Source organism: Macrosteles quadrilineatus, unplaced genomic scaffold (assembly GCF_028750875.1).
Source record: "Macrosteles quadrilineatus isolate MER2022 unplaced genomic scaffold, UCM_ALF_1.0 Scaffold_4__1_contigs__length_99947679, whole genome shotgun sequence".
In the NCBI taxonomy this organism is placed as follows: Eukaryota; Metazoa; Arthropoda; class Insecta; order Hemiptera; family Cicadellidae; genus Macrosteles; species Macrosteles quadrilineatus.
This window is the reverse complement of record NW_026542597.1, coordinates 69,269,662-69,281,906: the sequence shown is the minus strand read 5'-3', so window position 1 is coordinate 69,281,906 and position 12,245 is coordinate 69,269,662. Positions and strand designations below refer to the sequence as shown.

The 12,245-nt window shown below is 33.3% G+C and overlaps 1 protein-coding gene across 1 annotated transcript; it reads left to right on the top strand.

The window, feature by feature from the left end:
* The first annotated feature begins 5,320 nt into the window (after positions 1-5,320).
* LOC128993446 (origin recognition complex subunit 1-like) lies at positions 5,321-10,613 on the top strand. The gene is made up of 6 exons (XM_054417348.1): positions 5,321-5,425; positions 6,053-6,217; positions 7,280-7,545; positions 8,454-8,538; positions 9,096-9,288; positions 9,407-10,613. Exons 1-6 carry the CDS (start codon positions 5,321-5,323, stop codon positions 9,568-9,570), a joined length of 978 nt encoding a protein of 325 aa, XP_054273323.1. The 3' UTR covers positions 9,571-10,613.
* Positions 10,614-12,245: the final 1,632 nt, after the last annotated feature.

The window sequence follows — 12,245 nt, the reverse complement described above, 5'->3', positions numbered from 1 at the left end:
ATTAAAAAATTCTTGCAATAGAGAACATTTTTGTTGTTCGGTCTCTCTGTCAAACAAGCTACATAATTTACTGTACATTCCATGAGATGTTGTTTCATTTAAAATATGAACTAAATAGTGTTTGTCTACTGAGGTGACTATTATTTTCTGAGCTAGGGCATCTTTTCTTAACCATTCTTTTCTTTCCTTTTCGTCTGTAATTGTGTCATATTCATATTTACCTTCAACAATATCATAATTACCTTGGGCTTTGAATAGTACTGTTGTCTGAAATTTCCAATATTTGTACGACTCAGAGTCACTCAACTTTTCCACATTGTCGTAATTTCCACTTGCCATGTTTCTGATTTTACCGGTATGTTTTTACTTTTCTGCTTCTGCAGGCGTACCTGGGCCCATGACCTGTGAATTTTTAGTCTGTGCTGGGCTTTTTAATAACACAATACATTTTCCAAATATCTTATTTATTGAAAACACTTTTTTAATGTTACAATTTACACAGCAAAACAACTACTCAACCTCTCATTACCACGGCCATTTTACTTCTCTTTTTCTATAGGCCTACAACTCAAAGACCTTCTTGATATAAAAAAAACTTTCTTTTTTTTCTAAACTCAAAGGCAACAAAAGAGTTGATAATACAAACAAAATATATATATATAATAATTTTAAATGAATAATGTTAAAATTATTTATCTCAACAGGATCAAGAGTAACGCCAGAACAAAGCGTTAGAAAATAATTTTTTTATTGATTTTCAATTAAAAATAAGGATACTTTATATGTTCAATAAAATTGTAACATCTTTCCTGAGACCATCCGCCACTTCTCTCTGGCTGTTTTTGGTATTAAAATGTTTGTAAAATTACCAAATTTAATTTGAACTATTAACTGTTTATATTTAAGGACTTTAAGGCCGATCTATTCATCTACACTCCAAAGAAACAATATTTTTTCAAAAAGAAAAGTTTAAATTTTGACCAACCCATTGAGTTATTATTATTAGATGTTGTATGTATTGCAATAAAACACTCAGTAAACAATTGGCATCCATTTGACATGTAGATCACTAAAATCGACCGAGTCGGAGGTGAATTACAAGACTTCAACCAACAAAAAATTTTAAATATATAAAGATTTTAATGATTGTATAATTTTCTTTGAAAAAAAGATTGGTACCTCGAGTACTGATTATGCGATGTTATGTTTTTTTTATATAATAAAATACTCAGCAAACTACTGGCTTTCATTTGAGGCATTGGTCATTCAAATCTATCGGGTTTGAGGGGATTTATAGAACTTTAACCAAATAACATTTTAGTTTTTCCAAGATTTGTCTTTAATTAAAGACATTATCTCAGGTTATAATTACGTTATATGAAATGTTATATACTATTAATACTCAGTGAGTTAAGTTACTGGCTTTAATCCAAGCCATTGACTATTAAAATCGGCTGAGTTGAACATGAGTTGTGAACCCCAAACAATAAAAATTTGATTTTTTTTTACAATTTATCTTTAGTTAATGATTGTGTCTCAAGTTATATTTACGTGATATTGTATGTTGTGGTATGGGAATACTCACTGATTTAATGCGGTTCTTTTCAGCTATTATTTATTGCAATCTGGCGTGTTTGGAGCGAGTTATAAGCTTAAACGTAGAATAAAAGTTGTTTTTTCTTAACTTTCTTCTGTATTTAAAGACATATTTCTCAGCTGCTATGTGTACTATGTTATTCGTTCTGGTATAAAACACTAGGCCAACTTAGAACTTTCATTTGAGACAATTTTCATTTAAATATTTAGAGCTTAAGGTGAGTTGTAGACCTCTAACTAACATTAAGTTTTCAATTTTTAAGGACTGTCTTTTATTAAAGATCTATATCTCAAGATCTAAATGAGCTGTGTTATTCATTTTGGTGAAGAAAACCTCAGTAAGCTATGTGTAAACTCAGATATGAACCTAACCTGGTTTATTCCTATCAAGTTTTTTTTGTTGCGTTTGATAGACACCAGTGAACAGAATTGAAAAATGTGTAGTTGCGTGAGCTCAGGCTTACCTTGCACAGTATTTTGTCATTATTTATATAATACCTGTTCAAATAGAAAAATACAAACTCAAGACGTCAGTGAAGACTACGACAATGTAGAATAATGAGTTAATACCCCCGCTGCAGCAAACCTGACGAATAAGCAAATTTCCATTTGCCTGGATTGATTTTCAATTAATCTATTAAATCCACATTTATGTTTACAGAGTACCTAGGTTTGCTGCTAAAGGGAAACTAATAAAGTGTATTTTTTATTAAAATATTAATAGCTTAGTATAGAATAAATAAATCTGCCAAGTTTGATAAATATATATCAAAAAACAAACCAACTAAAACGTTTTACAATATTCTCCATAAGAATAACATGGGAGTTTAAATGAACTATTTTTTAAATTATATATATAGATATATATAAATTTGAGCGAAAGAGTGTTTTTGGCCTCTGGGGACATCAAAATGATGTAAATGGGTCCCGGGCCTAGGTCTTACCACGAAACCTACAGTAATAGCTACTTCCCTATAGAGAAATCGCTAATAGTCACTAAGGTTACTGAAACGTTATTTACAAGTTATTTCTACATGTAGGCCTATTATGTAAGTTAAAATTTTACATGAATAAAATATTTATGTTACAATACAAAATAATAAAACTCAACTATGTTGAAATTGCTTTTATTAATTTTGTTAACTTATTGTATTTTTTCAATGTAATGCAAATACTAACAAGCATAGCCACAAGTGCTACGGGAATTCAGTTAACTTCAAAATCGAGTGTTATTATTACATGTCATAATAATGATGTAAAGAATGTGTCATGCTAGTAACTTATAGAAGCTCAGGTTTAAATTGGCAAAACTTATATTTTGTTCGCTTATAGGTAACACTAAAACAAGTTCGTATAACAAGTTTTTTTAATTGGGCAAAAAAATCAATTCTTAAGATAAAAACCACGTTTTCTACTGCCAGTTTAAAACAGCTTTGATATGGCTAATATCTGGTAAATTTATGAGTAACATTATAACGAGGTTTCATACTAAATTTCATGATATTCGAACTAAAAACGGATAGTTTATAGCTTAATTACCATGTTTTAATTTAATCAATTTATTTATTAATATTGACAATTATTATCTCAAATTCTAGAAGTTGCCCAAAGGAACTTTGTAAGTACCCGCTATTTTCTGCATCTAAATACTAATATAAAATGTCATCAGTAAAAAAACATAGTAGAACAAAAGAGGGTTCAAGGAAAATTCCCTGTTTGGTTGCTGGACTATTCCCAATTTACAAATCAACAAATTACAAGAAAAAAATTGATTTATAGATTGATGATCTATACCTAAAATTTTTTGAAACCCAATAATTAATATTTTCCCTGAAAGCCAGTATGTTACCGACTGTTTGCTTATAAATACATAAAACATCACATAATCACTAAAGATATAGGTAGGGCTTTGATGTGACTTTTTTTATAATTAAAATTACTCTTTTTTGGGGGGTCCATAACAAGCTACATCCTATGATTTGAATTATAATTAGCGTGAATGAAAACCATTGGTTTATTGAGCATTTTGATACCAAAAACAGTAGAAAAGAACTACAGAATATTCTTAGGAAGAATTATATAAATTATTTTAATTTATTAGATACCCCTCTTTGTCATAGAAAAAATAAATAAAAGTTATTTTGTACACATTGTTGTGACGTTATCATTGATCCAACAAAGATCCCTATAGGTGCATTGGACGCACAATTTTAAGATCTACAACTTTTGTAACATGTATCATGGCCTTTTTTCAGAGATTTTAGCACAAAGTTGAAACAAGTAGGGATAGAACAAATTTTGTATCTAAATGATTAACTTTAAAAAGAAATACTGGCTTTAAACACACAATATATAGTTAAAATATGATATTTTCCTGCATAGAATTTCACTGTGAGTATTTTAAAAGTGTTTGCAATGCTGTAGGTAGCATGGTATTTTTATAACATAGTTTTAAGTAAAAGCTTACACTGTAAATTACGTTTTCCGCCATTTTCCAAGATGGCGGCCATTGCCCAAGGGTACCAAAAAAGTACCCGGTGGTTTTATGGTCTACATACCCTATATAACTCAAAACAACAATAAAAAAAACTTAATAGAACAAAACCAGGTTAGGGACAAAATCCTCATTTGGCTGCCGGACTAACAAGAATCTTAAATCAGAATAAGTCTTCAAATAACAAGACCTTTATATGTTCAGGAAGAAACATATAAATACATATCAATTTATTTCAGTTATTTATATCAGTTCGTTAGTTAAATAATAGATTGGTCTTAAATAAGATAGTCTTTAAATTATAAAAAGTGTTGCTGGGATAGCGGAATTACCAGAATGTGGATATTTATACGCATGTGCTGTGGATGCGATACTCCCTGGTGTGGATTAACGTCCGCACGGGTGAGTACTATCCTGATAATTAGACCAATTCGTAATTACCAAGGCAAAAATGTGGTTCGGATTCCACTATAAACTGTAGGTCCCTTAGTTGCCATTAGCTGTATGGGCTATTAATTAACAGCTGTGTCTAAGGAATGTCGGCCTTAGTCACTAACAAGACCACAAGACTCATCCTATACTCATCTCCATTCATACTTGGCTTAAAATACCTACTTTGTATGGTCGCCATTTCATAGAACAGTAGAACAGTATTAATGAGGAAGAGTCCATCATGGCACGAGAAACAAAAATACACTATACTGTACACAATAGTTAGTCATTGACACCAAGGATGGTTTGAGGTAGGGAAGAGTTAGCGTGTGTTATTAGTGTAGTTCTTAGTGTCTCAGACTTAAATGCAAGATGGGATGAATATCTAAACATATTTGAGAGGTTTTTGGACCACTTTTCCTCAAAAACGTTATTATCTTAGTTGCTTTTCTTTAGACTCCAGTGGCAGGACCCCTTTTCGAACCAGATAAGCCAGATATCCATTAAAATCTCCTTTAAACCTACGGCTTCTCACATTTTTTACACCAAATTGTTTTGTGGACTGAACCTTGAAATTGATAAGCTATTTGGCTAAACATTATTGAAAATAACACACTGATAGTATTACTTGTAAAGAAAAAATAGTGTAATTTAAAATTCATGCTTTTTGTTTTCTTATTAATATGTAACAGAGATTTTTATTAAGGATTTCTACATTACAAATTTTTGTTCTAGAACTCTTACCTTACTATTTACTACCTTTAGCACACAAGTAAACCACATTACTGTTGCAGGTGCATGTATATCAGTGGGGTCCCTGGTACAGGTAAGACTGCCACTGTCCACGCTGTCGTTCGTAATCTACAACAAGAGGCAGATTGTGGAAATCTTCCTGACTTTGATGTGAGTTTGATTGATTTTGTAACACTATTTTATGATTGTCGCTTTTACCCCTTCGCGAATAGAAATACTGGCTACCATTATGTATCAAGGGTTAAGTTTATGTGGCAAAATCTCTTGAATTTATTACCTATGAATTGGTTGATTTACATACCTAACCTATGTAAACAATTGTGCATGTGTCTTGTTAAGATTTTGCCATTTATTTTGAAAAATACAAATATCTCATCCTTTAGTAATACCACCTCTACTATTGAGCAAATTTCAATTCCTCCTGAACTTCTTTGGATGTTGAATAATTAATTGCTTGGTTACATTTTTCTTTGTAAAAAGTGTATCCGTCTGTTATTATTACCGCTTATACAAAGAACTAAAAATGGAAGTAGATTTAGTTTTAGAACTAGACTACCACCAGCTAGCTCTTCTTTTTATTTAATTTCCTATTGCCCTTCAGATTTTCCTTTGCCTTTCTCTACTCTGATGTTCCTGAGAGATTCGGCCCAGATTCTCTTTTCATGTCATCCTGTACTTTCCATGTCATACTTTCCATGGAGAGTATGACCTACCCATCTTTTTACATGAGAATCAAAGTTTTCTTCTGTTACTTATCTCTGCTGTTTGTTGGCACAGTTTGTGGAAGTGAACGGCCTGAGGTTGACCGAGCCTAAACAGGCGTATGTCCGTATCCTGCAGGCGCTCACGGACAGGAAGCTGAGTCCTGACCAGGCGCAGCAGGTGCTCAATAGGAGATTCTCCAATAACTGCAAGAAGTCCACTATAATACTCGTAGACGAGGTGAGAAATAGTTGCTTTATAACATAAATAAGATTGTAAATAAATCATTGCTGCGTGATAGCATGATACATAGAACAATACAATATACGATACAATACAAGAATTACTGTGTTGCAACCTAATCTAATTTACAATATTTTATGCAAGATGGTGAAAATACTCTGATTAAATGGGTAGCTGAGTAGAGATTATTGATAAGAACGAGAATTCTTCATTGCAAGATCACAATAATGATAGTGTCACAACTCACAATATATTTTATCTGGTTGACAAGAATTTACGGAAAGTAAATAAGATACGTCTTATAACACTTTTGCGAATTTCGCGAACATTCCCCTATTGGGTCTGATGATGATTGGAGTGTCCAATCGAAATCGATAACCACTTAACATCTTTTGTATATTTACCGTCTTGTGAGTAACAGTATAAGCGTAAATATATGTTTTAAGTGTTATAAGACGTATCTTATTTACTTTCCGTAAATTTAATAACACGTACAATGCTGATCAAGAAGTTATTTTGACAAGAATCTTTAAAACCTTGACTAGCGATGCGTGTTATTTTACGGTATAGAATAAATAATACTATTGTCTGAAGTTCCACTTATTTTCTTGGTACCGTAATAGATTATCGAGAATACCCTATTTTTTGTAATAACTTCAGAACTGTTTGAAGGAGCCACGAAAAAAAAGTCACGCCTATCATGTCTTCCTATACTGTTGATAAAGCAAGTTAAATAACCCTGATCATTTTCCTTTAACAGTGATCGGCTGAAATGTACCGGACAGGGAAGTAATAGGGTTAAAAAATAATATTATTATTTTTACTTATTACCGAAAAGATAAGGAACTTGAATTATTGCAAAGTATTGATAATCCCATCTCTAAGTTCGACAGTTTGAAAACATATGCTAATTAGCTCTGGGTATCCAAGTCAAAAGGATCATAAAAAAATGCAGTTGCCTAGTTTTTTGTTGTACCAAAACATAATCTGGCTAATTGTCTGTTTTTCTAAGTCTGTAAGCGTTGCTTATTTGTTTATCACATTTTTATCCGTTCCTAGCTGGATTACCTGTGTAACCGCAGACAAGACGTGGTGTACAACATATTGGACTGGCCGACCAAGCGGGGCTCTGCGCTTGTCGTACTCACCATCTCCAACACCATGGATCTGCCCGAGCGGACACTCAAGGGGCGCGTGACGTCACGCATGGGACTCACCAGAGTCACGTTCCAACCGTACAGTCACCACCAGCTGCGAACGATCGTGCAGGACAGGCTCAGCGGAACGGACACTTTCCACCCGGACGCTGTCCAACTAGTGGCCAGGTAACTAGAGCCCAAGTGAGCAGGCGTATCTGAATGGGAAAGAGTTCAAACTGGCACAAGAAACACAAAACATTAGAATATGTAACTGTCATTGAAATGAATTAAATAAAATGAAATCAAAGAAAATGTTTATGCACCTATAATGTCTACAAAAACTGTAATTTCTGACTGTCACAATCACTGACAGGACTTACAACTGTGGAAGGTATGAGTTCAATATTCAATCACTATTCAAGAGAGGGTGAAGTTTTCTTTTTGCTAGTGCCTAAACCAGTATCATTGTTAAAGAAAGTATGACAAACACTTTATGTAGTCCAAACCCTTTGTAATCACACAGGGATCTAGCCCGACTCTCTCACCAAGCACTCTAACCAGAAGCACTGAAATATGCCTATATTAAAGCTACAAAACTAGAAAAGTGTCAAAATCTTTGTCTTTTCATTGCTGTTAAGGTTGTGTCAATGTTATCTCTATCAAGAGCAGTTTCTGAAACGTTTTAACTAAAAGTAAATTTTAGTTAGAGTCAAGTTCTTTTTTGTTTGAAACTCCAAGGCGCTGACTACTAATCTAGCAACACACCTTTAACATGTTTCTATCATAGGATTAGGTTTGTACTTGCTTAACCTTTGATCAGGTACTGATTTCAAAACAACTCAAATCATGAATGTTGCTGCTCGTTTCTCATACTTACTTTATTATTGTGTGTTACCAACAGACTTGTTCAAAATGAAATAAATATTAATGTTCAAGATGAGAAGAAAAGGTGATAAAATATGCGTTGTTAAAATCACTAAATAATCAATTTTCAACAGTTCAAATAGCATTATCTCACTATCATTTACATTAGACCTTAAACAAATAACATTTGAATCATTTGATAGAGTTAATGGTTTCACTATTGTCTGCAGGAAAGTTGCCGCTGTGTCGGGAGATGCTCGGCGTGCTCTCGACATCTGTCGGAGAACTACAGAGCTGGTGGATAGTGGAGAACAGGTAAATCAATATGTTTTAGACAAATAAATGTATGCTATCTACCATATTTTGAGACAACATAATGGTACAGTAAACTCTCACAATCTTAGCACCCAATAACCTTGTAGCCCAGATTTATTGACAAGTCTGGTTTGTACACTACTTCCTTGAAATTCTACACTGGTAATGATTAGCATCGTGCAAGCTACTCTGGTGAGTTTTACTGAACTCAGTAGCTTAATAATTACACAATATGTTGTCTTTGCAATTTTGATTATGTGGAACTTACGAAAATTGAAACTGGAACATTTGAATCATGCATACTTGAAGACCAGAGTTCATCAGTCTATCAGATGGCTCCATTATCTTTTACTATTGTCTTTTATCTCCTGAACTCCTTCTGAGCTCATGACATGACTGACTGAAAGACCTAGAGCTCAAGAAATTCCACAGAAAAACCATAATGGCCTTTTCTAAAGCTGAGGCTGCATTTTCCGACTTGTCAACCATATCCCTTCTATCCTCACCAGATCTGTTCACTGGATTATCCAAGACTTACTAAGCATCTCGTTTCCCAGGTGACTGTGTCGCATGTAGAACGCGCCCTCACCCAGATCTTCTCAGGCCCGAGAGTCGCAGTTATTCAGAGTCTCTGTCGCGAGGGACAGCTGGTGTTGCGAGCGATACGCGACGTCAATCAACGGACGGGCGTTGATGAAGCCAGTGCTTCGCAGGTTTACCAACATCTGCTTGAGATCTGTATTGTGGATGGTAAGTGTATAGTACTATATCGTCTACCACTTCAAGATAATACTTTTTCAACCCAAGTATATTATGAAACCAAAAGTGTACTATTACTCCAGAACGATAATCACTATTAATGTTTCAGGGTGTCCTCGTCCTACAGTAGGATCAATGCTGCAAATGTGTGTAGCCCTAGTCGCTCTCGGACTCATCGTAGCGGAGAAGGGAAGGATGGACATCATGCGGAAAATGTCACTCAATGTGAGCTCGGACGATATCCACTACGCTCTTGACAAAGTCACTGTTTGAGTCTGATCGGTAATTTATTTTTTAAAGAATTTTTAATTGTAGGCCTAGAAGGTATATTGTGGAGAGTTCAATCGCCGCTTGAATTATGGTCAGGTAAAATCAAAGGTTTAATAATGGGTTTTCCATCACTAAATTAGTTGTTGTGAAAATTAAATTGACGCGATAATCCATAGATGGGATACAATCGAGTATTAGGTAATAGTTATGTGCCTTTGCTTTTCTCAGTTGTGATATTGTTGGCTATTAACAGATCAAGTTTGAAATTTGTCACCATTTGCAAACCCTTTTGTGCCATTTATAAAAAAAAGTCAAATGGAAAATATCTGTTTTGCTGTTCATTTGATTGTTTGTTAGAATCTTTCAAACGGGTTTTCTGAGAGAAAATATTTTTCTATTTCCTAAGCATTTGTGCTGCAAACGATTTTCAGATTATCATTTTTACGAATAACATAGTAATTTTGTGAACACTAAAAAACGGATAATAATCTTAAAAGAGTTCTCATACGAATACTTTTAGTTTATTCTAAGATTAAAATCGGCTGGCCTTTAAGACCATTTGGAGAAAATGCTAAATATATCTGTATGATTCCTGTGTAAAGTTGCAACTAAGTTTCTGATTCTGTGTTGCTTTCCAGTTTCCCACTGTAATTTTAAAAACAAAGCCAATTTCACAGATAAAGTGAGCTTTTAACTATGAAACTGTTTCGTGGTAGTTTTTAACAAAGGGCTAAAAGTAAATGTCCCTATAGTCTGCAACAATTTGTTAGGATGAAGGTTATACAGTAGAGTCCCGCAAACTTGGCGTAATGTGGACTGGAAGGGTGCCGAGTTTGTGAAATGCCGGGTTATCAGGAACTAGGGTTCATAATAAGAACAATAAAATCTTTAAGCTTTTTAACAGCCTTTTTTATTTATATTTATACTAGCTGTTGTACCCGTGCTTCGCAACGGAGAGTACACTGAAGCGAAAAAATTGATCTTGAATTCTGTTCTATAAAATAGTTACACATTCCCCTTTGGTTTCAGGAACATAACTCAATTGAAACTCTTAGTTTGAAAAATATCTTTCTTTAAGGCTAGTCTAACTTATATTACAAGTAAGTATTAAGTCATCAGATATAGCACAACAAATCCTTGGTATGAGTTGCTAATGATTTGACTTGAGCTGGCTTGAGTCCATTTTTAACTCGGACTCAAAAAATCACAAATTTTCTGAGCCAGGTGATGGCCGAGTTATCCAGACTGCCGGATTATCGAGTACCGAGTTTGCGGGACTCTACTGTAATGGAGTTTGAATTTACTATTTTGTAACTTTATTTCCAAAACTAGAAGCACATACATGCAAATTTCTGGCTGTATTTACACTTGACAATTCTCCTCAATATGATTTGTTTGTGGGAGGCTAAAGATTTCAACGCCACATTTTAAAAACTTAGTTGCAACTTATTCCTGATATCGATGAGCTTCAAGCTTGTTCACCTCACAACTTAATGTTTACTGTTATTCTATTTTTATAGTGAATTTTTTGTCAATTTTTCATGTATTTTTATATTTAATATATTTTCTCAAACTATACTTAGATGTTTGAAAAGATTTGAGTATTATTTGTTACCTTTCCTGTATCCCTTTATTTTAACAAAAACCCCCTAGTTGGTTGAAACTTTCAGGCATGATTGAGCATTATTATGTGATGATTTGTGTGAAGTTTGGTGCAGATCCGTCAAAAGGGCTCCGCCCCAGAGGGTTTGAGGGGTCCAATGTCAGACATTTGAAACTACAATGTTTACAAATAAATATAACTAGCAAGTTACCCAGCTCGCGTTACTGTGCTAACAATTTTTATTTTAAATGGTAATTTGTTCGTAATGATAAATAATAAAAATGTATACCAAAAACTTATATAACTTTATATTTTAACTACAGTTACTATTAATTTTTGGTATTTCAAACACGTTTTTAGGTTAGGTTAAATCCAAACATTGAACAAAATTGGAAAAATTAAGTAAAAGCAGCAATTCTTTCTGTACTACAATCAGTGCAAGGAAGCCCACTTTGTCGGGTGACTGTAAAAAAAAATACTTTGTTACACAGTATCGTTGTAAATATCTCTTGGATCATAAAACTGAAGCAATCGACGATACTACAAGTTTATCTTCAAGTTGCATCAGTTCTCATACCCATCATTTCCATATTAATTCTAAAATATGAAATTTCAATAAAAAACTTTATATCAGGATAGCCGAATTCCAACTGCAATCTACCGGTATACAGCTAAGAACTTAATCATATTTTCTTATAATTTGTTGACAATAAAACACTCAATAACATTTCTAGACACATCTTTAATTGTTTCACAATTTACATTTTGCATAGTATAATGGTAATGCATCACAAAATAAATATGGTAATATAACACAAAAGTAAAAAAATATTTTCTGTAACACAAGATCACAATAACTAAACAAAACAATTCAACTGAGAGATAGATTTCAAAAACGTGATAGAAAACTGACACATAATAACATTGAGACAACTGCATGCAATCATTGTATTGTCTTTTGTCTTAAGACACATTTTACATATTTATTACACATTAAAGGGAAAATATTGTCAGCTAAATGATATTCGACTGTTTGATAGTATTTTTTATCAATGAATTTCATAGTTTGTTGTAA

Coding starts and splice junctions, on each gene's coding strand:
- LOC128993446 (XM_054417348.1), top strand. CDS start 5,321: ATGTATATCAGTGGGGTCCCTGGTACAGGTAAGACTGCCACTGTCCAC. Junction 6,218..7,279: donor CTATAATACTCGTAGACGAG/GTGAGAAATAGT, acceptor ATCCGTTCCTAG/CTGGATTACCTGTGTAACCG. Junction 8,539..9,095: donor TGGTGGATAGTGGAGAACAG/GTAAATCAATAT, acceptor CTCGTTTCCCAG/GTGACTGTGTCGCATGTAGA.